We start from the raw sequence: 26,782 nt of genomic DNA on the forward strand, positions 1-26,782 counted from the left end.
TATTCATGGAATTATTGAAATGATACCTACTGCTAGACAGCTGAGGGCACAGTAATTTAGGCTGCTGGTAATTTAGGAGTGCCTGGGCCCCACTTTGGAAAGATGTAAAGGTTTGGTTTCTCCTATGTGGGCAGCAGAGGGTTCCTATTCTTCCTTAGCCACAAGATACTCTTTGATGAAAGCAGATCTATTGATCCATAGTGAGAGGGAAGCAGAGATGGCATATAGACTGGAATTTCCACACAAAGTTCTCTTTCTTGTCACTGGGACACTAGGCTCTATCAGGTGAATATAGGAAGATGACACAGACTTGGCGTAAAGGAAATGGAACCTGGTTGAACTCCTCAGAACTGCCAACTTTGGCTCAGAGCCAGGACCGCAGGTTAACCTGGTGTAGGTACTTATTCATCAAGCCCATCTTTCCTTGGCATCCAGAGAGATATCATCACAGTTGGGGATGCAGTCATAGTAATTTCTTTCTCATCATTGCGATGGCATCTCAATTTTTTTTTTTTTTTTGTCATTCAAGAACAATAGCATTGATGCTGTGTCTACCACTTTCATCCTGAAGTTTTGCCTTGTAGCAGGCTCACAGAAAAGACAAAGATGGTCACGCTATCAGTGTTCCACAGTGAGAAGGGACTAAAATTGCTTCTCCAGAACTTGGATTTCTCTATGACTTTCAAAGGGTTCTTTAGGATGGTGACCAACAAAGCTGGCAACCTTGCAGGACCATATCATGAGATCCAGAAACAGCCAGCATCAAGGTCTCTGTTGCTTCTAAGGTCACTGGAGTAGATTAACATCTCTAATTCAAGGTGACTGGCATATGTTGCTCAAGATGCAAGCCTTGTTTGCTTCTTGCTTCTTTCTTCTAATCTTCCTGCACAATGAGAATGGGGTTTCTGATCTCTGGTATATCACAGTAGAGTCCTGCACAGGTCGGTTTCTCAAAGATTCTTCCCCTCTGGCCATCAAACAGTTTCCCAGTTCTTTCTTTCCTCACATCTGGGGCTTGGAGCTTGTGGCTGCCACTCCCATCTTGGAGAGATAAAAGACGGGTGCCCGTGTGTGCGCTTATTTCTGTGTACACATGTAACAGTTTTTCTTTTGGTTATAGCCCATTCATGCACTGAAATCAGGCAGCAAAGTATACTATGGTTGTGCAAGAAGGGCTCCATTTGTCATTGGGGAACTCTGCGGTAAAACCACAAGTGTGCTGTCCCATCTGCTGGTTCCCCAAAGGGAAGGATGCAAATTCTTGTGTCTTTTTGGTTTCCCTTCATGGTAGGAGAGGTAAACAGCTTGATGGGAATACATGATGCTGCTATTGTTGTCATTTTTTCCCCAGAATGAGAAACTCTCAATGAATAATTAAATTCTGAGTCACAGGAAAAAGCTAAAATGAGAACCCAACTCTCAAACACTAAAGACCCAGTGCTTAAGACCCTCAAATTTGTTGCCTCTGTACATAAAGCTGCAGTCTTGTATGGGTGATGCAGGCAAGTGGAGTAGGAGAAGGGATAACAATTAAACTACAGTGTGGCCAGGCGTGGTGGCTCACTCCTGTAATCCCAGCACTTTGGGAGGCCAAGGCAGGCGGATCATCTGAGGTCCGGAGTTCGAGACCAGCCTGGCCAACATGGTGAAACCCCGTCTCTATGAAAACTACAAAAATTAGTTAGGTGTGGTGGCGTGCACCTGTAATCCCAGCTACTCAGGAGGCTGAGCCAGGAGAATCACTGGAACCCGGGAGGTAGACGCTGCAGTGAGCCAAGATGGCGCCACTGCACTTCAGCCTAGGCAACAGAGCAATAAGACACCGTCTAAAAAAAAAAAAAGAATTAAACTACAGTGAAGAGGGAGCAAAGCGAATGCAGAGTCACAGCTTCCCCTCTGTGGCGAAGCCATGTGTTTCCTGAGTTATAGAGATATTATTTAGTGAATATGTGAAAAAGACAAAGGCCACTTTGCTACCTCTTTTTTTAATTTCTTGTAATTCTCTACATATTTTCAGAATCTGAATGGACTCATTTGCTACAGACTTAGTCCAGTTAAATTTTCTGAGACTTGAAGAGGGGCGGTTTGATACAGAAATTTGTATATTAACTAAACAGCCTTCAGAAAAAGTATGACAACTTCAATGAAATATACACTCTCTTAAGTTGGTTTTACTACTTGGAGGTAGCCTCACACCATATTAAATATTTCACTGCCCATTTTACCATATCCAGTGAATATTAAAAATATTGTTCACTATATAGACCTGATTAATTGAAGAAAAATATAGCCTCTTATCGTTGACATTATGAGGTTAGAAATAGCATCCTATGCTAATCTGCAATGCCAAGAAATGAAGATGGTTTAAATCAGATCTCATGACTAATGCATAAGATCCAAAGTTCTTTATTCCTGGCTATTTTAGACAACTGGGGTGTATTTTTACCCTAAAAACTAATTCTTAAGATTTATTGAAATAATACAAAATGACTTATAATTAACATCTCACAATCAAGATTTATAGTTTACTGATTATTCCAGAAATGATAATTTCCCCATCTTAATTTTGAAAAATATGTATATGCAATGGTTTAAGTCCATATTCAAGAATATTTGATCCTTAGTTGTTGTTATTTTTGTTTTTAGATAATATCAGGAAAGATAATGTGCTTTAATAAAATGGAAAGTTTAGATTGATTTCTGCATTTGCTAGTCCATTTTAATTGTACTTATTGTGAATTCATTGAAATGGAAAGAAATATATCCAGCAATAAAGTAGGCCTGTTATTTTTGCTTGTTTTTGTTTTGGTCATGACAAACTGTGAAATGCTGTGTTTTTTCTATAGTTCTAGTCCATGAAATCTGCAATCTTTCCACTTGATTTACGAAGGACCCTTAATTACTGCTGTCATTAGCACCTAGTGTTCAAAACAGTCTGTTTAAATGTACTGTTAGTCTCACCTCCAAGTCCCTGCTTGCTTTATTTTTTTCCAAGGGTAAGTAAAACAATAATTGACTTAGTAACAACAATCATTATGTACAGTGAATTAAATAATATTACACATTTTTAAGCCTATTTCCATTTATTTAGAATTTGGTACTTGTGTGTTCAGACTGGCCTAGACTTAGAACAAGTGTCCATAAGTAGCGCTGTTACTAGCGCAGACTTATTACTTCGGTTTTAAAACCAAGTCACTCATTTGCCTTTTTCTTTCCACATGGATAGGGATGACAGACAACTGCTGTAAAGCTTCAATGTTTCTGCCTGGTCATGCACATTTCTGCAATATAATGCATAAATGTATAACAACAACTTGGGATCGCTTGATAACATCCCTTGGAATAAGGAAACCCAACCAGGCGCGTCCCCGCGCACGCGCGCGCGCGTACACAGACACACACACTCACACACGCTCTCACGCACACACACAGGTCAAAAGTTGATTTATTTCTGAGATCCCCCAGAATCTTTCTTCTCCCCGTTGCTGGCGACTCTGGGCTTCTCGGCAGGGCGGTAGTGTGGTTGGGGGCGTGGGAGGGGCGCGGGGCGCCGAGGCGACGGAGGCGGGAGCCGGGTGCTGGAGCGTGCCGCGCCCGCTCCTGCCGGGTGAGAGTCCGGGCCGGGTTTTGCGCCGTGTCCGCGGGCTTGTCTCACGGCCTCCAGCCGCCGCCGCTGCCGTGTTTACTGAGCTCGCGCGTCCTGATATCACTCCGCTGGCATGGAGGAGGAGGAGGAGGTGGAGGAGCGAGAGGAGGAGGAGGAGGCGGCGGCGGCGGCGGCGGCGAGCAGTTGATCATTGTGATGGTGGCAGGAGCAGCGGCGGCAGCGGCAGCCCAGCCGAGCGTTAGGTGCTGCTCTCCGCGCGGCGTTTTGCAAAGGACTTCACCGATCTACTTTTGCAGTCGCCTCGGACTGTCCATGTGTTTACTTCCCCCAGCCCGAGGATTCGATATCTAGGTTCCTGTGAAATGCAACTGAACAGCCAAAGTACTTTGAGAACACGGGGCGGCATAAACACCAAAACTTTTTTGTGGAAGGAAAATGCAATAAGCAAGCTTGCCGTTTTCCGATGCGGTGTGGAGTGAGTGTGTGTCGCGCGTGTCCGCACTGGAGGCATATGCTTGTGTGTGTACATGGGGTGTGTTTTTCGGTACGTAGGGAGAAAATGCTTGCCAACCACCGGAAATCTCCTGGAATTTATTAGAAAATAATGGATTATAAAAAGAAGGCAGGCGAGGAGCGGATCTCCCCTTGAGTTGCAACCCGATTTGCTGCTGGCTCAGTTTGTTGTGATTCTTTTTGTTGATAGGTGTCTGATGGTATTCCGATAACGTTCCCCCCTTTTCTTCCCCTCGAGCTTTTACAGTTTAAAAAAAGGAAACAAAAAACCACCCCAAAATCTCCCCCCCCCCTTTTTTTTTCGCCCCGTCGGGATCGCCGTTTCCATCCATGTGCTTGCGTCTCCCCCGCGTTCCACTTAAACTATTTTAATCCTTGGACCCAAGGAGGAGGCTGATAGGGGGGTGGATAAAAAAAGTTCTTCCAAAATAGTGTGCCCGGGGAGCAGGATGGGGGATTTCGCAGCCCCCGCTGCTGCCGCGAATGGCAGTAGTATTTGCATCAACAGTAGCCTGAACAGCAGCCTCGGCGGGGCCGGGATCGGTGTGAATAATACTCCCAATAGTACTCCCGCTGCTCCGAGTAGCAATCACCCGGCTGCCGGTGGCTGCGGCGGCTCCGGGGGCCCCGGCGGCGGCTCGGCGGCCGTTCCCAAGCACAGCACCGTGGTGGAGCGGCTCCGCCAGCGCATCGAGGGCTGCCGGCGGCACCACGTCAACTGCGAGAACAGGTACCAGCAGGCTCAGGTGGAGCAGCTGGAGCTGGAGCGCCGGGACACCGTGAGCCTCTACCAGCGGACCCTGGAGCAGAGGGCCAAGAAATCGAGCGCCGGCACCGGCAAACAGCAGCACCCGAGCAAACCCCAGCAAGATGCGGAGGCTGCCTCGGCGGAGCAGAGGAACCACACGCTGATCATGGTGAGGGCGCACGGGCAGCGGGCTTGCGGCGCGCGTTGGGGGTTGTGGTGGTGGTGGTAGTGGGGGGCGCGTGGAGCTTCTTACATAGGGGTACAAGGGTCTGATTTGCACGGTGGGTGAGGTGGGCTGAAGCCGAAGGGTTAACGTCAACTTTTCTTAGGGAAAAAGCTGCCGTCGCCGCTACCTGTTAATCTGTCAAGGTTGTCAGATTTGGGGAGGAGGGGGCGAGAGGGGAGAAGCCAGTCACGACTGCGAGGGGCGGAGGGAGCCGAGAGGAGCGTCGAAGTGAGGTGCTGGAAAAGTTTACCCCCTTCCCTTTCTTGGATACCGATTTGAAAGAGTGAACCCCTGAGTTGAAACCTTGCTCCTCCTCTTCGCCGCTTCCCACCCCACCTCTAGCCGCGCCGCCTCTCCTCCCCAGACCCGTCCCCCTACGCCCACCCCTCTGCACATCCGCTGGGTGCGTGGAGATGTTGATGCTGTCGCAGATTCTGGGCGGGCACCAGGCCCTCAACCCCTAGGGGGAAGCGGGGAAGGAGAGCCTCTCGCCTCCTCTCCCCAGCTCACCCACTTTGGGCTGAGAAAGTCTGAGAGTTTTGTGAATGAACTTTGAAGTGGGTGAGAAACAAGCGAGGGTGGTTGCGCGCGGGGGTGCTCGCGGGAGCGCGCGCGGATGCGGGGCGCGGGTGCGCTCCGCTGGTTGCTGGAGACTCGGGGCCAGCCCGGCAGGTGGAGCGGCTGGGAGGGTTAAGAGGGGAGCGGCCTGGAGGGGGCGGGAGGGGAAAGCAACACCCAAGGTTTGCGCCAAGAGGCCCCGCCATACAACTTCGCTTGGGATTCTTTCCTTTTTTCCTTTTAAACTTGCTTGCACGGAGTCCTCCGCTTGGCTCCCCCCCGCCCCACTGCCCGCCAACTTTGGGGGCCTGCCTAATAAGCCCAGAGCAGTGGAAGGTAGCAGGGAGGTAAAAGAGGCTTAAATGGCTGGGTGGGCGGGTTCGAGGTAGGATGAGCAGCCAATGGCTTAACTTCTCCAGGAGGAAGGGGCAGTTCCCACCCCCCAAGCCGGAGGCTAGAATCCTTTCTCTTATCTCCCTTCTCCGGTTCTTTTGCTTTCCTTTCTGGGTGAGGGGAGGCCGGAAGCTTGGGAAAGGTGTCTGCGCCCCCTCCCCCACCGCGCCGCCCGGGTGCTGGGTGGGCCGGGCGACGGGAATCCTGGAGCGTGCCGGGGCCGCGCACCTTCGCCCGTTTCCCGTGCAGACCGCCCCGCGATCGGCGGCGCAGAGGCCGGCAGGGGCGGCCCTCCCGTCGTGCGGTTTAGAAATCGCACACGTTCCCGGTCTGTGAGTCCCCGGCGCCGGGGGTGATGCCAGTGCTGCCACGGGCTTTCGCCGGGCGCTCGGGCCGGCGCTCGGTGACAAAGAGTCGGCTAGGGGGAGGGGAGGCGACGCCGCAGCGCTCGCTCCCCACCTCCCCTCACCCCGCACGTGAAGAGGAACAATTTGTTTATCTTGGGCCTCAAGAATCCTTCCCTCCTCCCAGTTCTCCGAGGGCGCCCAACCCCTCCTCCCTCCCCTCCCAGGTCGGCGCGATCCTGCCCAGTCCCGCCGGCAGCACCTTCCCTCCTCCTCTTCCTCCTCCCCCTCCCCTTCCTCCTCCTCCAGCCCCTCTTGCCCGCCTTCTCCCTCCCTTTTGGAACGTGGCCGTGGGGGAGGGAGCGGAGGCGCTTTGTCCGCCTCGCGGCCCAGCTCAGCCCCCGGGGCCGCCGGGCTGGGAGGGGTGCTGCGCCCCGTGGCCCTGCCCCCTCCATCGCGGCTGTCCCCGCCCCGCCGCGCCCCCCATGCCCCCGCTCCCCTCCTCTTTCTTCCCCTGCGGCTGAGGCTGCCCGGAGCGCGAAGAAGGGGCCGTCTCGGTTGGTTTTGAGGAAGAACGACAGTCCCGGAGTCGGGGGAGGTTCTCGCTTTACTAACAGGAAGCCGAAAACCACTGACATACTGTAGCTTTTCTGATTGTAGCCGGAGGCGGGGCCGGTCCTGCATCTCGGCTGTAGCTCCGGTCCCTTCTCCAACCTATTTCTCTCCCAGCCCCAGCCCCCCTCGCGCCCGTCCACGGAGGAGGAGATTCATTTTGTGAACCTGAGTCTGAGAATTTAAGAGGAACTGAAGGTTTCATTCCTGCCCACCCCGCGTCCTCTTTTCGTGTGTTTGTACACCCCACGCGCATAGGTTGCGCAGAAGTGGGCTCCTTTCGGGAGGCTCCAAAATTCCCGTGCCACAGAATCTCTCACAACCTTTGGGGATCAAGGACTGCTGTGACGTTTACCTCGCCAGCTGGGCGACCCTGGAACAAAAGCCAGTGCCGTTTCCAGTGCCGAGTCTCTGGACACGGCAAGATGAGTAGCGTTTGCGACCAGAAAGTTTTGGTGTTTGGGTTCTGTTCTCTGGTTTCCGCCCTGGTAGATGGGTGGAGGGAGGGCTCGGGTGCGCGCGCCTGGGTTGTGATACACTCGCAGGTGGAAGCAAGCCCAGCCTCCTGACCTTACTGGGAAGAAGACAGCAAACGCAAGCCTCAGCTTACTTTTGAAAATAAAAAGATAATGCTTGAATAGAGACATCAGCTGTAGATTTCATAGTGAATCCCAGTTTAGCAAATTAGCAACAGATAGACTTGAAAGATGACTGCCTGAAAACAAAATTTTCTATTAGTTTTATGACAATGATTTAGCCTGTTGATTAGACTTATGCATTAATAAATGCCAGGGCTATGTACGGAATAGGAGTGTATTTTAGCTTCAGCTGTTACATGTGCATCTCTCACTGGTATGTGTGATGAGTGTAATGAATGTAATGTAAGCCTTAACTCTTAAGCAGAGTTGCAAGTAAATTTTGTGTACCAAAAAAAAGAAAAAAAAAAACCCCGCATGCTCTACAAGTTATATTTCCTTTTAAAATAATTAGTTTAAAAAGTAACCATGGCCTCTGAAATGAGAGTATTTTAGCAGTCTGTATATGAGGTAAAATCTCAGAAATAGAGATTGTAAAGAAAACGTTGCTCTTCATTTTCTTGAATTGACTGCTGGATTATAGTTGTACTCCAGTGAGGCACAGAACAATTAAATATGGTTCTCAGATTGGGCGCTCTATTTGGAAAGCCCTAAAGAAAAACAATGATCACACACAGCAAAATAATAATAAGGTGATATAAAAATAAAGATGAATAGGATTCTTTACTGTTTTATTGGTATTGTTTACCTTCTAAGGACCAGTATGTCCAAAGTACTAAATAGCGATTATCTTTCTGCCTTGCTTGGGTTAAGAAGGCAGTCTGATGAGGGCTTTGCCTCTTTTGATTTGTTTTCCTGTCTTACACATTTACAAGAGTGGGCATGAAAAACAAAAAGCAAACAAAAAGCAGAGTGGGTGAGGGGTAAAAATTTTTCCTTGGCTACAGGCTGCTGCAGAAGGAGCTGGGTTCTCACCTCACCAACCCTGTTGATAGAGTAGGTGGCGCAGGCCTGGGTTTGAAGCTGCACTACCTCAGGTATTAGGTCTGTTCTGAACATTAGTCAAATGATCCCACCCCAACCACCACCACTTTATTAACATAGAAGTTTTTTTCTTCCTCTCAAAAGACTTGGTGAAAACTATTGACTTCACCTGTCAGAGAGCCTCATTTGAAAATGTATCTTTTAATTATTTGTGGTAACAAAAGGGGGCATTGTTTATTTGCTGTATTTGGAACTGAGGTCCTGGTTAAAATTTTAAGGTGAATTTCAATTGACAAGTTCATTTTCAAGCTGAGCAGGCACATCAAAAAGCATGACAGCGCACAGTTTTCAAAATTTCAAAATGCTGATAGTCTTACTTGACCTAGATAAGACCCATATTGTTTTCATGACCTCTTCACTGTATTAGCACCATCGTAACTTTCAGAGTGTGCTTAATTTATATACAGCTTACAGACTGCATAAATCTATGTGACCCCTGTTCTGAAGAGCTTATCACATAAAATTCGTAACATGCATTTGATAATAAATGCATTATTACTGAGTATTGGAGACAGCTACAGCCCGTCCAAAATGTTCCATCCATTCCTGGAATAGATTCAGGAAATGTCAACATATTAGTCCACTGCTAAATCTCCTTATACATGAATCTGGCTTCCCATTTCTTACCCTGTTGAAGGTAAATTACTGGCTCTGTATCAATTTTTTTGGCAAGCTCGTATTACCAGGCTATTTCTACATCTTCCCTATGATAACCTTTTCTTCAGCTTATCCTGTTCTGCTGCTAGCATGGGTAACAGGACAGACTTTCGGAAAGCTTTCCATTACCCAACACAGTGTGCCTTAAGTTTGTGGAAAACTTTTTGAAATTTCATTTTTTCTGTCCTTCACATGTATTTTTTTTCTTTTAATTCTCAAGAAGCATTTTTTTAAGCTCCAATACATATTTAATTCTGTTATGTTCTTTGGTTGTGGTACATTTTATTTAGTACTGGGTAGCCAGTGGTCAGAAAAGTAGAAGCAGAGTTAGTTAACCATTAATCATAATCTACAAAATGCTCTTCAAGCTGGGTTCCTTCCCGAGGAAAGCCAAGTTTTCAGGAAGCTAGTATGCTTGATACTTTCTATCCTGTCTCATTAGAATTATAAGGGCAAGCTTTAGAATCTTTTTCAGGTTTTCTGCCACCTGATAGGAGAAAAATGGTCAGTCCTGGTACATAGTTTACTGACATCTCTGGAAGAAGAAAGATGAGGAATTTAAACATTAAAATAGAGTTTTATAGAGTTATTTTCTGAATATTGCTGTGAGACTAATAGCCAACTGTTGGTAAAGAGGTTTTCCTGCCCATTTGGTTGAGATAGGAATAAGGTATTTCTCTCTCTCATGCATCACTCACACGTTCACTCATTCACTTACCCTGGTGAGGGTGCCAGTCAAGGGATCTAGTGTAAGAACCTGTTTTGCATGTTACATAGTAATTCTTGGATACATTTGAAGTACTTGTGTGATTACTGTTCCCTGTCTGTTAAGTAACAGTCCTGTCTTATACTCTTGAGCTCAAAAGGCGAAATTCTGTTGTCTTTTTCCACATTACCCATCTTGGAGAACTGTGAAATCAATCAATCAGACATCAGACTCTTATAAAGAGGAACATATTTAAAACTCACTGTCAAGATTTTCATAGTGTCTACCTTTTAAGTCTCCCAAATAGCTTTACATTTTTCACTCTATTATTCAAAGGCTGATTATTGAGTTTTCAGATCCTCTGGCTGCTTGCTTTGTTTTTCCTTCCCCCACCTGCTGCCAACCTTTTGGTCTTTTCAGTGATCTTTAACACCTTTATCAAAGAGTGGGAAGAAGCAATAAGAAGAGAAAAAATTTAATTTTGGTGCTTCTGACTCTCAGAACTAATGAAACAATCGGATACAATACCATTTTGGATTTAATATGGATTTGCCTTTATTCTTCCTTAGCACAAATAATAAAGACTGAGTTTCTAATTTCATTCATTCATTCAGCAGCATTGGTACATTGTCTGTAGTGCTTCATGGAAGTTAAAATGCTAAATCACGCTCTTGCATCCAAGACTTTGACAATGTATATTCTCTGTAGATTTTCAGTATTATGCTAGCCAGATTCAAGGGGATAACAATTTTTTTTTTTTTTTTTTTTTTTTTTGAGATGGAGTCTTGCTCTGTCGTCAGGCTGGAGTGAAGTGGTGCAATCTCGGCTCACTGCAAACTCCGCCTCCGGTGTTCAGTTGATTCCCCTGCCTCAGCCTCCCCCGAGCAGATGGAACTACAGGCATGTACCACCATGCCCTGCTAATTTTTTGTATTTTAGTAGAGACGGTGTTTCACTATGTTGGCCAAGATGGTGTCGATCTCCTGACCTCGTGATCCACCCGCCTCAGCCTCCCAAAGTGCTGGGATTACAGGCATGAGCCACCACACCCGGCCAAATTTTTAAAAATCAATATAGTCATTAGTGCTAATGACAGCAGTTTCAGGCTTCAGGATGTTTATCACCTTTCCATGATTTTTAAGGAAAACTTAATATGCTTTACTTTCCTGTTGTTTCAAACCAATTTGACATTGTATCTGCAAAATAAGTTAATTTGCAGATGACTGCTCCAAAATTACAGGTTCCCCCACAAATTAAATTTTTATTACAAATACAGTCTGCTTTCCAGATTCCAAAAATTCACTATTCAGTTTTGTGAGTTGCAAATGTAGCTTCTGAAAAATCAGCTGTCACCAATAACTGATTAATTTAGTTTAATTTTTTTGTTATTGTTTAAATCTAAGAAATTTTAAAGAACAAAAGAAATAGGGTTAGATAAAATTACTCAAAATGGAGTTGAGGGCCTGCTGTATAATAAGTACTTAACGATCATGGGGTTCCATTCAGTGGATCAGAGAAGGAGCACACTTTTTTAAAAGTCTACTTGGCAATTCCATCTGTTAAACAGTGGAGGGGTTTTTGAGTTCCTTTCTCCATTTGGGACAGAAGAACAGCATTCAGCATTCTTTGAGGGTCACATGCACACATGGATAGGAGCAGGAAATTACTACTATGGCAAGCTGTGCATACTATTCTTGGAGGAATTTAATAAAAAAATCTCAAAAGGTGACTGGGCATGGTGGCTCATGCCTGTAATCCCAGCACTATGGGAGACTGAGATGGGTGAATCAATTGAGGTCAGGAGTTCAAGACCAGCCTAACCAACATGGTGAAACCCCATCTCTACTAAAATACAAAAATTAGTCTGGCGTGATGGCACACGCCTGTAATCCCAGCTACTTGAGAGGTGAGAGGCTGAGGCAGGAGAATTGCTTGAACATGGGAGGTGGAGGTTGCAGTGAGCCGAGATTGTGCCATTGCACTCCAGCCTGGGCAACAAGAGTGAAACGCCTCAAAAAAAAAAAAAAAAAAAAAAAAAAAAAGCCGGGCGCAGTGGCTCACGCCTGTAATCCCAGCACTTTGGGAAGCCCAGAGGGCGGATCACCAGGTCGGGAGTTCGAGGCGAGCCTGACCAACAGGGTGAAACCCCATCTCTACTAAAAGTACAAAAATTAGCCGGGTGTGGTGGCGCATGTCTATAATCCCAGCTACTTGGGAGGCTGAGGCAGGAGAATTGCTTGAACCAGGGTGGTGGAGTTTGCAGTGAGCTGAGATCATGTCACTGAACTCCAGCCTGGTGACAGAGCGAGATCCTGTCTCAAAAACACAAAACAAAACAAAACAAATCTCAAAAGGCTTGCGGTACTTCCTCTGACATAAAGAAAGTGACTCCGCACGAATAATTTAGGCACCTTTTGATTATATTGGACTTCCCGTTGGTTGGAAATAACCTTTATGCTGAAGTAGAACCTTTTAAAATGCTAATAACTAATATTCATCCCCCTTTCGCAATGGCTTAACAACTGTAGCAAACTTAAGTGAAATATTTAGTTTTTAACTAGGAACTTTCAGAATTTTCCTAACTCCTTTTATCTCCATCCTGTTGAGTAGAATCTGGTTGTGTATCATTTCATGTTTATGGACCCTCCACCCCTCAACTGTTAACAGCGTTTACTTCCATGGGTAAAGGAGGTTATTAGGTTACATTGCTGTGTATCTCTTCTTCCCTTTCCCAACATCTTTCTCCACCTCCAGAGTACGTCTGGACAGGGGCTTCTATCCCTTCAAAGGAAAAGGCCGAAGTGCTCTAAGTCTGTTTGTGTAGATTCAACCTGGGTTGCAACTGTGACTCAAAAGGATTGCACAGCTCTGAAAGACATGCTCTGCTTGTGCCCTTTATTCTCACTCTGGTTGGTTATTTTTCTTTCTTTATTTGTTAGATGCTGAAAGTAGCTCAGTGATTGAGAGTGAATCTAAAAGGCTGGGTACCCAGTAAAGGGCTTGAACTAGTGGTAAGGTAGGAGAGGCAAAAAGGGATGAGCATTTTGGAGGCATCACCTAGAATGGATATCAGGGTAGAGAGACATGTGAGAGCATGTGTGGATAAACAGACTATATGCTGGTGCTTTGGGAGTTTACAGAAGTAAAGCATGCTTTTAGTAACCTATTCTGAACTTGGAGAACTTACTGAAACTCGAATATATATTTTTAAGAGCTAAAGGCTATATTGTTTGTACCTGGAAAACAAATCACGTTCCTGAAATATTTCCGTGCTCTCTTAAATTATTACTACTGCCATGTGAATGGATTTACTATAGGATTCCTTATAAAAAATTATTTCCTTTTTGGTTTTGCTTTTTTTTCGGAGACAGGGTCTCACTCTGTCACCCAGGCTGTAGTGCAGTGGCATGATCTACCTCCCATGTTCAGGCAATTCCCCTGCCTCAGCCTCCCGAGTAGCTGGGACTACAGGTGCTCACCACCACTCCCAGCAAATTTTTTGTATTTTTGGTAGAGATGGGTTTTTGCTGTGTTTCCCAGGCTGGTCTCGAACTCCTGAGCTCAGGCAATCCGCCTGTCTTGGCCTTCCAAAGTGTTGGGATTACAGGCATGAGCCACTGAGCCTGGCTTTAATTCATTGATTATTAACTGGTAGAGGTTTGGCCCTACCCCAGGAATATTTGGCAATGTAGGGAGACATTTTTGGTTGTCATAGCTGGAGGGCTGCTGCAGGTGTCTAGAAGGCAGGGGTAGAGGTGGGTAGAAGGAAGGGATTCTACTAATATCCTACAAGAGATTACACCCATAACAGAGAGTTACCTGATCCAAAATATTGCTGCTGATGAGGGGCCCTGCTTTAAACAAAGAGCTCTCTTGGAGTTTTGAAAATATGAAAGAAGATGGGTTTACACATGTGGCATTACTCTCAGCTTTTTAAAAACACTCATTACTTGAAGAGTGGAGAGAGGCAGAGGTGCAGCGATGAGGTAAAGGATGCCTGGGAAGAAGTTAGAGGACTGCTGTGTTGCATGGCAGCGCCATCCTAGCTGGCCATGTGGTATGATGTTCTGGCTGTTTACTTCATGATTGTTATCTCTTCTTGCCTGTCAGAAAGGTGAATGGTTGTCTTCTTTTGAGACGGAGTCTTGCTCTGTCACCCAGGCTAGAATGCTGTGGCGTGATCTCACCTCACTGCAACCTCCACCTCCCGGGTTAAAGCGATTCTCCTCCCTCAGCCTCCTGAGTAGCTGGGATTATAGGCATGCGCTACCACGCCTGGCTAATATTTGTATTTTTAGTAGAGATGGAGTTTCGCCATGTTGGTCAGGCTGGTTTTGAACTCCTCACCTCATGATCTGCCTGCCTTGGCCTTCCAAAGTGCTGGGATTACAGGTGTGAGCCACCACGCCTGGTCAGTTGTCATTCTTTTTACCTCACAGAGTCATTGGTCAAACGAGTTAGTATATGTAAAAGTCCTGAACACCTTATGGTGCTGCACAAATGCTAGGCATATTTTAATGAATTACTTTCATTTCACTTAGTTGTTGCCTTCTGCCCAAATGCGGACTTAAAGTTGAGTGATTTGAGGCTGATTTCACTCGTGCACAAGCCAACGTCTCCTGAACATGTGCTGAACAACTGCTGCACATTGGCCACTGTTTTAGCCACTGGGGATGCAGTGGTGAACAGATGTCCTTGTTCTCAACGGGACTGCAGCAGGACATAGTTTCACATTTCAAATTAGTTTTATGAAATGGTATTTGTTGTCTTATTAGACATGTAAATGGAAACACTTAAAAAAACTAACATTTAGGAAAATCCTAAGGGCATTAGATGCTTTGTATCTTCTTGCAAGCATTGCTTTCTGTAACAAAATTCATTTCAAATAAAACTGTGCAGAGGAGAGGATTAGTTGGTGTGATGGAGAATAAAATTAAGGTATGGTAGAGTTATTAAAAATGAGGCAGATTGTCTTTCTTTCCCCCCTTGTTTTTGGGACTAGGTGACACTTGTAGCACCATGATCATGGCTTGACATTGAGCTTTCAGAGGAAACTAGACAAAGAGGAGAACATTTAGAAAGAAGCATGCAGGAAGGTGCAAAGTCTTGAAACGATGTCACAGGAAGAACAGTTGAAAGACCTGGAGGTGTTTAGTCTGATTTAGGGGGTGCTAGGATTGCTTTTTTAAAATATTTGAAGGACTGTCACCTGAAGAAGGGATTAGATGTGCTCTGTATGGCCTCAAGGGGATAAATTTAAGATCTTTGGTTGACAGTTATTAGGATCCAGGTTGTGGTTTAATAGATATATTTAAAAAGCCAATCTTATGAAAATTTAAGCTGTTCAAAGACGAAATAGGCTGCTTTGCTGAGTAGAACTGTCCCAGCAAAAGTTGTTCATCTGGCTGGAACATTGGAGAGGGACCGGGACTTTGTCTATTCATTATTATATTCCTATGACTTGAAAAGACCTACCTGTACATAGGAGGAACTCTAAATTTAATTTGTTGAATAAATTACTAAATAAAAGTAAATAGGTTAAGAAGTGACTTAATTTCTCCCCTCAATGTTATTTCCTTTCTCAGAAGTAACTACAGTCTGGAATCTTTCTCCAGACCCTCTTCTGTTCACTTACGTATATATTATATATTGTACATATTGTACATAATCACATATTCATTTTTTCCTACATAAATGGAATCATATTATGTATACTTGTCTGAAATACACTTTTTCATATATTTTAGAGAGCCATCCAAGTTGGTACATATAGATCCTCAACTCATTCTTTTTAACTGCTATATAGCATTCCATATTATGACCGTTTCATAATTTATTGAATGATTCTCTATTGATAGATACTTTAGTGGTTTCTTATTTTTTGCCAATTAAATGTTTCTGTAATGAACATCCTTATCCATATATCCTTATACATATGTGAGCATTTCTGTAGCACAGATTTAGGGTTCTTTCTATAGATATAATATGTATAAAGAGAAAAAAGTTGGCGGAAAAATCTCTTAATCTAATACGGTTTAATATAGCACCTGAATCTTATTACAGCCCATTTTAGGGCAAATGATAATTATGTCTCCTTAACAATATGGCTTAAAGCAGTATCAACTCTAGTAACTGGTGTTTTTCTTTGCACAGAACACTACTAGTTTTTAAAGGCTGTGTATTTGGCAAATAACACATCTTATAGGAGTGACGTTCCTTTTTCTCAGCTGGCCCTTAAAGAGGTTTTACTGAAGGAGGAACCTGCTCAACCAGGTCCTGCTCATTCTGTGAAAGTGGGAAATTCACTTCCTTGAACAAGTTTGTGGTTCTTTTTTACCTTTCCTGAGCTTTGTGTTTCATAGGCGTGATTATATGGCTTTATTTGCAAAATGTATTTCAGTGGGTGATACAGTACCTGGGGTGTTCATGGGTGCAGATTGGAGTGGTCATAAAAATCTCAGGTCTGTGAGTTGCCACTTCCTACAGGTTAAATTACCCTGACTAATCCAGTCATCTGTGTAACACGGTAATAACAACCTGCTGACCTGGCCAACTGTAGAAAATGCATCAAAATGACTTGCTTCGACAGGCACCTTATAGCATTTGTTTAGACAGTGAGAAGTCCTATCAGTTTTCATTATAAACAGGTGCTGCAGTGGTCTGACGACTGCCCTTCATCAGAGGTCTTAGTTGTTTTGCTTTCCCTTTGGCATAGCAGCTCCCCTACACTGAGATAATAATAATTATCATCTATATTTTTACAATAGCCAGAGCAACCTGGCTCCAGAATCTGTGCTCTTGGTTACTACATTTTTCTGCCTTCACCTGACTGCAGTGTTTCTTCTTGGAAAGGTTGTCTGAGCAACTGCATTTTCTAAATAGCCATGTTTTCCCAAAGAGCAGTTCTCATCTATTTGACTTTCCTTTATCGGTCTGAACAGGAGCCACAATTCAGGGACATGGTAGTGCTGGTTCTTGCCAGGCCCTGCTGTTTTATGATGAGGTCCCCAACTTTGCTGTCTCCTGGCCTCACGTACCTCTGGCCTTGAGTGTTTCTCCTCTCCCCATCTCCTTTCCCACCACGTCATGTTCTACCTTTGTGACAGTGACAATAGGACCCGGAACCTTGTACAAGGTGCATGTGGCAATGATTTGACCCAGAGAGATAAACCAAGGGTGGGAATGTACATGATCCGGGGCCTAAACTTTATATGTCATTCTCTACCAAATGATTCCAATAAACTAAGTATTATGCTTCAATTTATAATATAGATTTGGTTTAGGCATTTTTTTTTTTGCCATTTAGCTGAGCCCATAGCATCTTATTGCTTCCTTCTTTATTCTGAACCTTTGGCTAGCTAAGTTAATGCAGCTATGTGCTCACTGTAAGCTTTAGGGAAGGGGGCTTCCTCATTCCAAAGATAGCTAGGTGCCTTCTGTTTCAGTGGCTTAAATAGCAAAAGTTGGTTATGTACATACAATAAAAACCTTCTCTCTTTATCTTGCACCTAGGCCATCCAATATGATAAATTAAGAGATTCTATTTTTTAATTTTTTTAATTTTTTTAATTTTTTGAGATGGAGTCTCACCTTGTCGCCCAGGCTAGAGTGCAGTGGCGCGATCTTCGCTCACTACAACCTCTGCCTCCTGGGTTCAAGCAATTCTCCTGCCTCAGCCTTCTGAGTAGCTGGGACTACAGGTGCGTGCCACCATGCCCAGCTAATTTTTTTGTATTTTTAGTAGAGACGGGGTTTCACCATACTGGCCAGGCTGGTCTCGAACTCCTGACCTCGTGATCCACCCGCCTTGGCCTCCCAAAGTGCTGGGATTACAGGCATGAGCCACCGTGCCCGGCCCCAAATAAAGAGATTCTTAAAGGTGCTACTCTGGTCATGCAATAAAATTTCAACCTGTAACTTTTCCTTAATTATTTAGTTTAGCTACTCTACTGTCCCTCTGAGGAGTGCCATCTTATTTTTTGTGTTTGCTTCTAATATTTCATGGTTCTATTTCTTTTATTTCTAGCACTAGAATGTTTTCTTTCAAGGATGACTTTCACCTATATGCAAGGTAGACAACTATCGTGCATTTTGCATGAAGTACAACACTTCTCTTTTTATTGATTATAGATAAATGGTTATCTAAATGTTTTGAATGTTAGTTATTTCATAGCTATCTGACTATAACAACTATTAGATAAAAACTCTTTTCCAAAGACTATTGAGATTACAGCTGTTGCAATAAACATCTAATTTCTAATTCCTTTGGAAAACATTTTATTTTTATTTGAAAGAGTCCAGAGATGATTTGTAATAGTTAATAAATGACTAAAATCAAATCTTAACCTTATTATGCATTTTGTTGTTGTTGTTAAGAGATAGGGTCTCACTTTGTTGCCCAGGCTGGTCTCGAACCCCTGCTTTAAACTGTCCACCTGCCTTAGATGCCCAAAGTGCTGGGATGATAGGCATGAGCCACTGTGCCCCGCTGGATTTTTGTTTTTAATATAACTCAAAAAGTGAGTGTTTCAGACCGTTTCTTTAAAGAAAAATATGGCAGTTTCAAGGCTATTCTAGCTTGGGCAACAGAGTAAGACTCTGACTCAAAAAAACAAAACAAAACACAGGGGCTTGCTCTGTCACTCAGGCTGGAGTGCAGTGGCACCATCTTAGCTCACTGCAGCCTCCAACTCCTGGGCTCAAGGGATTCTCCTGCTTCAGCCTCCTGAGTAGCTGGGACTACAGGTGTGTGCCACCATGCCTGGCTAATTTTTAAAATTTTTTGTAGAGATGGTTTCTCACTATGTTGCCCAGGCTGGTCTCAAACACCTGACCTCAAGTGATCCTCCTGCCTTGGCCTCTCAAAGTGTTAGAATTACAGGCATGGGCCACAGTGCCTGGCCTAAAGGCTAATTTTGACAGAATAGCCAAATAGCCATATGAATTTATAAACAGGAATATCTTGTTAACATATACACAAAGAAATTTGACATATGTCAGAATTCAACAAATTTTGTGGATACCAAGTCAAAGAAGATACGAAATTTTCATTGTTTAGTCTTGAATTTGGGCTTCAGGATGCCTTAGTGGTAATACTGCCGGAGTCTCCAACTGGGGCAAACCATAACGTTCCCTTCCTGTGCTGCCATCTTTTGTTCCTGGCTCCTTTTGTCCCCAGTTCTAATCCACTGTGGGATTTCAGTCCATCCTTTCCCCTCTCTCACTGGGGACAGTGTGTGGCGACAGCAGTGGACTCCTTGGCCAAGCATGCAGGTGGCATTTGTCTTTAATCACTGAACGTATTTCCTCACGGTGGTGTGTGCAGATCAGCACCCCATGGGTTGTAACATCCTCTTACTATTCCCATCCTGCAGTAGCCCTCTGCCCGGAGATTCTCTGATGTTTGGTAAACAGAGGTGGTTTATATAAAGAAGCAGCTCTCTCCGTTTAGAAGTTGTTATGGCTAAATGGTTGAAAATGTATTTTGCAGTTTAACTAGGAATTCTTAAATGGTTTGCAGCTGCTATTGGATTTTTCACGTTCATTTTCTTCAATGAAGCATGGAGACAATGATTTTAGATTTGGATTTCACGCTGCTTAATTCTTAGAACCTATTGAAGGAATGTTTGAAAAAGTTGTTAGTGAAAACCGTAAATAACCACACTCAAAAATACTTCTGGCAAGTTGTATTTGTTAGAGTGGAATATGTCTGGAGCCCACAGTGAACTAGGAACATGGAATGGTGACTTGGAGGGTGACAAGATGTGACAATCAGGGATGTCTGGCATTCAGGCTATTGAAATTTAAATGGGCTATTGCTTTTTTAGTGTTTGCTCCTGTTCTTAGATTTAAAGGATTTATATGAATCATTCAGGGGCTTTTTATTAACTTTCAGTTTGTGGTTGAGATTGGAATTGGAAGGCTCAGGGAGATGTAACAGTAGTTTCAAGTAAAGGAGTTTAATGATAGTGTGTGCCTGTGAGAATCATGCCTTCGTCCCCTCCGCGGAGGCTCAGGTTGTTTGTGTTACTGGTTTGGTAGGGTTTGTGTTTATCTGTGGTCTGGAATGTCAAAGGATTGCAAACTAGAGAACTTTGCTTTCCTCTTTATTCTGAAGTAATGGTGTAGGAGTTTCTGGTATTGACTTCTGGGGGTGGAGACCACCATATATGGAAGAAGAAAGGAGGATTGGCTGGCTTTGATATTCTCATCCACTTTTTCTAATGCCATTTTCATTACTCTATTAACAAAGATAGTGCATACTTTGAATATTTATGTCTATCTTTTCCTTCAAAGTGTAATACACACTTGTTTTCTTCAACTTTTTGTAATGTATGTGTTTACGATACACTAAAGAGCAATGAATTTGAGGAGCGAGATAATTAGCTTTGACAGACTTACAGAAATGAGACTGTAAGGAAGAAGCAGGAGGATTGCTTAGAAAAATATTTGATTACTGGGCTTGAGAAAAATTATCTAGCAGGACAATTTTCAATGTTAAAACCCACAGCCATATGGGTAGCACAGGTTGTAGGAAGAAGTCACTACTTTTGTGACTTTTTGAAAAAATTTAAACTTTGTTTATAGTTTAAAAAGTCTCCTTTAAAATTTTCAAAATAGAATTTTTAAATGGAGAAATTCAAAACACTGAACAATAAAATGGGAGGAAGAAAAGCAACCCAGCCACTGGTGCTAAATTTCCTAAGGTTGTTCACATAGCCCTTTAACTTCAACCACTTTCTTAGCATCATTGTTTATCATTTTTTGAAGAACGTTTGTTTAATAGCTAGCTTACCTTAAGAAATAGTTTTCCTGGCCGGGCGCGGTGGCTCACGCCTGTAATCCCAGCACTTTGGGAGGCCGAGTCGGGCGGATCACGAGGTCAGGAGATCGAGACCATCCTGGCTAACATGGTGAAACCCCGTCTCTACTGAAAATACAAAAAATTAGCCAGGCGTGTGGTGGGTGCCTGTAATCCCAGCTGCTCGGGAGGCTGAGGCGGGAGATGGCGTGAACTCAGGAGGCGGAGCTTGCAGTGAGCTGAGATTGTGACACTGCACTCCAGCCTGGGCAACAGAACGAGACTCTGTCTCAAAAAAAAAAAAAAAAAAAGAGTTTTCCTTTCACTTTGGTGGCTCATACATTTGGGGAAGTGACCTTAAAGAAATGTGACTCATTTTGCACCAACTTGACTTAGTCATCCATCCAGCCTCTCCCAATTTGGGGATCCTTTGCAAAGGGAATGATTAAACACTGCCAGTGTCTATAAAGAGGGAGATTAACCATGGGTTAGGTTAAATTATTCCTACTATTGTATATTATTTTGTATTTTCTGGACTAATAAGAAAACTTGACAAAGTGTAAGAGGTTGATTATGGCACAAAGTGGGGAGGGTAAGATTCATGTCATCTGAGATTAAACAAGGCTCCAGTATCGCTATTATTTCTGTGGCCCTTTCTCCCTGGGTTAAATTATGCCCTCATCCACAATGGAGGTCATGATCATACGCAGTGGGGGGAAAGGGATATATCTAGAACATTCTGGGATATACTGGGCTTATTGCTTATGAGAGAGGCAGCAGGAGGCTTTTTAGGGGAATTTCACTGAAAAACAAAATGTGCAGACACTTCACAATCAAGGCTATGGGATGAATTACATTTGGCTCCTGCCACCTTTTAGCATCGAGGTCTCTACGCATCAACTAGGGAATTGCTTAAAGGAAGCCCCTCCCAGGAATGAGTGGGGAGAGCCAAAAACCAAAAGGATTTCCCTATAAATTGAACCCAGTGTCACCAGAGATCAATGTGAGGAGCTCTGTTGTAATGTCCAGCTTTTCTTCTGTCCACACCCAGGAGTTGCTCCTGTTCCCGCCACCCCATTCTTAGGTCTTTTGTTCCATGAATAAATATTATGTGGTTTGGTGCTCATTACTCTTTGATATGAAAAAAGGCAATTCATTAGGTTGAAGGAGAAGGGGGAGGGAGATACCATTTTTCACCAGCGCATCAAGCGTGGTTACACTGATTTGAATTCCCAGAAAAGTAATAAAACAGTGAAAATAATGATAAAACAGCTCCTGGGCTGACAGCTGTGCAGCACATGGGGACACTGAAGACAGGCCCCACTGTTGCAGCAGGACAATATTGTGGAGCATATGGTGCCGTGGCAAGCCAGTTGTTGAACTCCGTGGCTGGCTTTTGTTTGGGGAACTCTCTCAGCATTGGGTGTATGGTGGCTCTTCAGAGACTTCTAGTCTCATTGGCAAGAGGGCCCTTGGCCCCATGCCAGCCTTGCTGTACGGTGGCTGACCCAGGCCATGTGGAAAAGCTCATGCTTGGAAAACATTCACTCCTCCTTACTTTGGTCACTGATCAAATCATTTGGTTAACAAATATAAATTGGAATCTTTTTTTCACAGCAGCCCAGTGGCTACATTACAGAGGGACAATTTCCTCCAAGAATGCCAATTAATTATTAGATGCATTAATTCATTGGTGCTCAGTACTTCTTGTAGGAGTGAAAGTTGTTTTGTTTTTAATGCTTTTCAGAGCACTTTGCACATGACGTCTTTATTCTTAAGGCTTAAATAGCTAAAATCAGCAAGTGTCTAGAGCCAGGGTTGCTGCTAGAAAGGAGATAGAGTATCCGTCTATGTGGTTTTTACAAGACAGTGTTAAAATAGGCCCTTTGCTGAGCATGGGTCTATTTTTTAAATGTGTGAAGCCGGCATGTGTATATGCATAAAAAGGCTAATTAACTCCACTTTCCTCCAGAGAGGTCTCCTTGGCTGCCCTGTGAGTGTGTTCCACTGTGGCCAGAGTTGCACCATCCTCCTGAGCCCTTTATGACTTCAACACCTCTGTAGTTATGGACACCCATTCTGGTTTCTTTTCTTTTGATTCCAAAGTGCAAAGGATGATCCAGCAGGGCTACTCGGTCCTGGGAGAGGTTCCTTCAAACGCAGCAGAAGGCGAGGCTCAGAGAGAATCACACTCCATGAGGAGGGGCTGTAGCCTGTGCCATTGTGCTTCGTGCCTGAGAATATTTTTATTGCAAGAGCTAAAAGGAGAAAACGGGTGATATTCACACTCTGATCGAAGAGCACCAAATGTCACCATATTCTTGGTCTCTATGGGACCTTTTTTTGCAGAACACCCATGAAGGTTGGTGGGGTTATGGTGCTGGGATGAGTGAATTTCTTTTTCTCATGAACAAATGTCATTAAAAGGCCAAAATCTACTGGAAAAAAATACACATGTATGTATATGTATATTTATTTCTGTGGTGTTTTTCTAATCACTCATCGGAGTTTATATTTTAACACTGGGCTCTGCAAGGGGAACTGATATTTTTTCAGGCTTTAGTTTTTACATTTTTAATCACTGGTCTTGAAAAAATGTTTTTAAGTGGAGAATAGATCTGTTTACAAATCTGCTGTAAGTGGATACGCACTTGCTGTAGCATTCAGGGTTTGGGGCCATCTATGCCTGTGCCCTGGAGGTGATTCAGAGCATCTGGAGAAATGATTGGGGTTCTGTTTTCCTCCTGACTTGCTTCTCTTGACTTGCTTGTACAAGTTCCTTGAGTGTGGGAACATCCTTTCAATCTTTCCTTTCCTTAATGTGTTTATACAAGTCAAAGTTAGGGGAAGTATTTCTGGTTTTACTTCCCCTGTATTTCCAAAGTTAGGGGACCAATCTACATATTCTCCCTTTAAGAAATGGAAGCAAGAAGATAATGAGCAACAAAAGGTCTGCAGTTGACTCTTCTTGCCCTGAGCACTGTAGAGCCAGTCATAGATAGCCAGTCCTGGAGGTTTTAGTACAACAGTCACAACCTCCCTGGAGGGAGAGATGGGAGAGATGGCAGAAGGGATGAGTGTGGAATAAGAAAGTTGGAGAAAGAGGAAAATGGTTAGGGTAAAACTGATCAGACATTCTTGGGTGTAAAGAATGGGTAAAAAATCAAATAGATGAAGTATCCTTGTTCCCGTTTAATGAAATTTATAAATATCCATGTACATATAGCCATTTTATGTTTACAGAATGAGACAACATTCTGATTATGCAGCATGTTTATAGGATGAGTGAGCGACATGAGACCTAGCTCACTTACTAGGTCACCAAATAAGTAGGTGGCAAAGTAAAAGAAGAAACAGGTTTTTGACTGTTCTACCTTTGTTACAGGTTTTCCAGTTGGATGAAGAAATAGGAATCTGAAAATGTAGCTACATTGTTTTACAGACTATTAGGAAATATAATCTTTGGCGGTTATGGGGACAGTTCAATTAAAAAAAAAAGTACCCCTCCATGTGATTTGTATTATAATTATTTAATACCTGAAGGACTCTTATAATTGAATTTTAGGGTGCTTCATTTACGTTCTAGCTGGTGAGAGTTGCAATACTATCACTTTGTGGTCCTCTAATTGCTGTCCCAAACATTCAAAAAATGCCCTGTGATTCAATTATAAGTATCTTTTGGGGACGGTGTAATTATATACTATGTAGTTATCATTATAAAGCACCAGGGGACATTAAGCCAATCAGATAGCTTTAGTGGCTGGATGTTCATAACCCTGTAATTGATACCACAAGGTGCTTTGGGTAATGCTACAAATTTTGTAAGGCAGGACCACTGTAGTTTTAGGTTCAGGAAAGAATTACATACTAATTTTTAAGTTACACAAAGAGGACTTTTAAAGTAAACTCTCTTTTTTTCTTTTTGTTGGTTTTATTTAAACCTAATCAAACACTGTAAATATTTACCATGTATATGGCATGTAACAGCGCATAGTGGCTCCTTTTGATAGAAATCCATCTGTGTTCTCCCCTCCTTTTAAAATAAATACAGGTATCAAAATAATGTTCAGCGTATTTTTGATAGTACTTATAGTCAGCACTCACATTTTGAAATAAACTCTTATCAACACACTAATATTAAATAGTGGACTGACCGATTTGTTCAGAATAAATGAAATAGGAAATTTCAAGAAGTAGACCATAAACCTCTACAGCTCTCATTGAAAGGAAGGTGGAGGGTACAGTTGCGTATGCAAAGCTATGTCTTTGTAAAACTAAAATTAAAGCAAGAACAATACAAGAAAATATGCTGCATATAGGAAATAATTACTAGATATGTGTACCTAGTAATCTTTGAATTACAGAACAGTGAACAAATGTTTTCGGGGATGTTCGTGCAAAATAAGAAGTCTTCAGCCTACTCTTCCCAGGGCACCATGAAGGCATTTGCTTGCAGACATTGCCTTCTTCGGAGCTCTTTTAAAGCGGTCGCCAACTCTCAACAGCAATTGCTTCTGAGTAGTGTTCAAACAGCCCTGACATGGGTCCCTTGGTATATCATTATCTAGTCTCATATTTAACCTTTTTCTAATAGCCTCCCTAAAGTCCAGAGTTTCCAGTTAGTGCCAGAGGAAGTTAGAAAGGGTGTTCTTTTCCTTGTCTTGACTGCACAGCTGTGAGAAGCACAGGTATCTGAGAGTCGTCTTTGTTTTTCCTTTCTTTGTCTATGAGGGACCAGTTATATGGGAAAGTAAAGTGACTTGTTGAGATAGGCCAAGCTTTGCAATGAGTGTCAACACACTAATAAGAACTTCCCTTTTTCCAGTTTTTTACTGAGCTCCTTGTGGATTCACTCTATTCTTACAGGAGAGAAGGGCAAGGGAGCATGAGCATTTGTGAACCCTGCCTCTCCTTTTCTGTATTCTTCAGCTTGCCATTGCAGGAACATGTGTACCAGTAAGAGATTCATACAAGCTGCAGAGTGTGGGCCGGGCCTGAGGACAGTGATTGCATGGGTGTAGGCTCCATCCTGGCATCTCTGTGTGGTGAACAAGACCTGTTTACCCAATTGCCGCACATACACACTCATGACTGCAGTACCTTTACATGGATGTTACTTTATTAAGAGAAGCATATGGAAATGATGACATCTCTGATGTCTCAAATAGAGATTGGAGACAGCATTCCTGAATGTATGTGGGTGGGGAACACCCTGGTGTCTCATTATGAATGGAGGCCAGGGGCAGATGACCCAAAGAGCCTTCTCCTTCACCCTTCACAGCCCCTAGCTTGGTGCTGGGACAGCAGTAGGCTGATTGCTGATGTCTGGGCACCACTGCCAACATCACATACCACTGCTGCCCCTGAACTTGGAACTAGAGATGGCAGAGGTGGACGAGATGGGCCGTGGAGGGGAGAGCTAGATGGAAGAGGGAGGAAAAAAAATGAAATAATAAGAGTAAGGAATGGTAGGTGACATTGGATGTTGACTATTACCCAGAATTAGTTTTTGAAATGGTGAGAGGGAAAGTTTCTCCACTTTTCTTAGAGATAGCTTGTAGAAATTCCATTCTACTTTTCCTTCCTGGCTTGTTACCTTCTAAAGCATCTTTGTGGTTCTGTACAAATTCCAAGATATCTTTGCCTCTGCACTAAGTTCTACAGCAGAAGTAGCACGGGGGTCTGTAGGAGAAGTGGGCCCACCTCTTGTGCGGAGCTCTTCCCTCTACTCCCTTCCCTAGGAGACCGCTCCTTGCTCTGATGGTGGCTCTGCCTTGTGCTCTGTGGGTGCTCTATGCGACTGTGCGCTCCAGCCTTTGGTCTCAGTGGAGGTCTGCTGCTTTGTAGGTTTTCCCTGTTTCTCTCCTGGCTTGCTCTATAGGTTTCTCAGGCTAAATCAACACCGAGTCAGTAACTGCCTCTGGATGGCTGTGTTATCTGTTTCACAGACAGAATTTCTGATTATCAGATGTAACACTCGCTCCCACTGTCACTTCTGTCTCTGGCTCTCACCTCCATATTTGAGGGGCAGGTTGGT

General features: G+C 43.7%; 1 protein-coding gene across 1 annotated transcript in view; it reads left to right on the forward strand.

Annotated features, from left to right (window-relative positions):
• Positions 1–3,708: 3,708 nt before the first annotated feature.
• MAML3 (mastermind like transcriptional coactivator 3) overlaps positions 3,709–26,782 on the forward strand; it is a 436,667-nt gene continuing 413,593 nt past the window's right edge. Inside the window, exon 1 of the mRNA XM_050790213.1 lies at positions 3,709–5,037. Within this exon, the coding sequence (XP_050646170.1) occupies positions 4,570–5,037 (468 nt within the window). The 5' untranslated portion in view covers positions 3,709–4,569. The remainder of the gene's footprint in view (positions 5,038–26,782) is intronic.

Source organism: Macaca thibetana, chromosome 5 (assembly GCF_024542745.1).
Source record: "Macaca thibetana thibetana isolate TM-01 chromosome 5, ASM2454274v1, whole genome shotgun sequence".
Classification (NCBI taxonomy): domain Eukaryota; kingdom Metazoa; phylum Chordata; class Mammalia; order Primates; family Cercopithecidae; genus Macaca; species Macaca thibetana.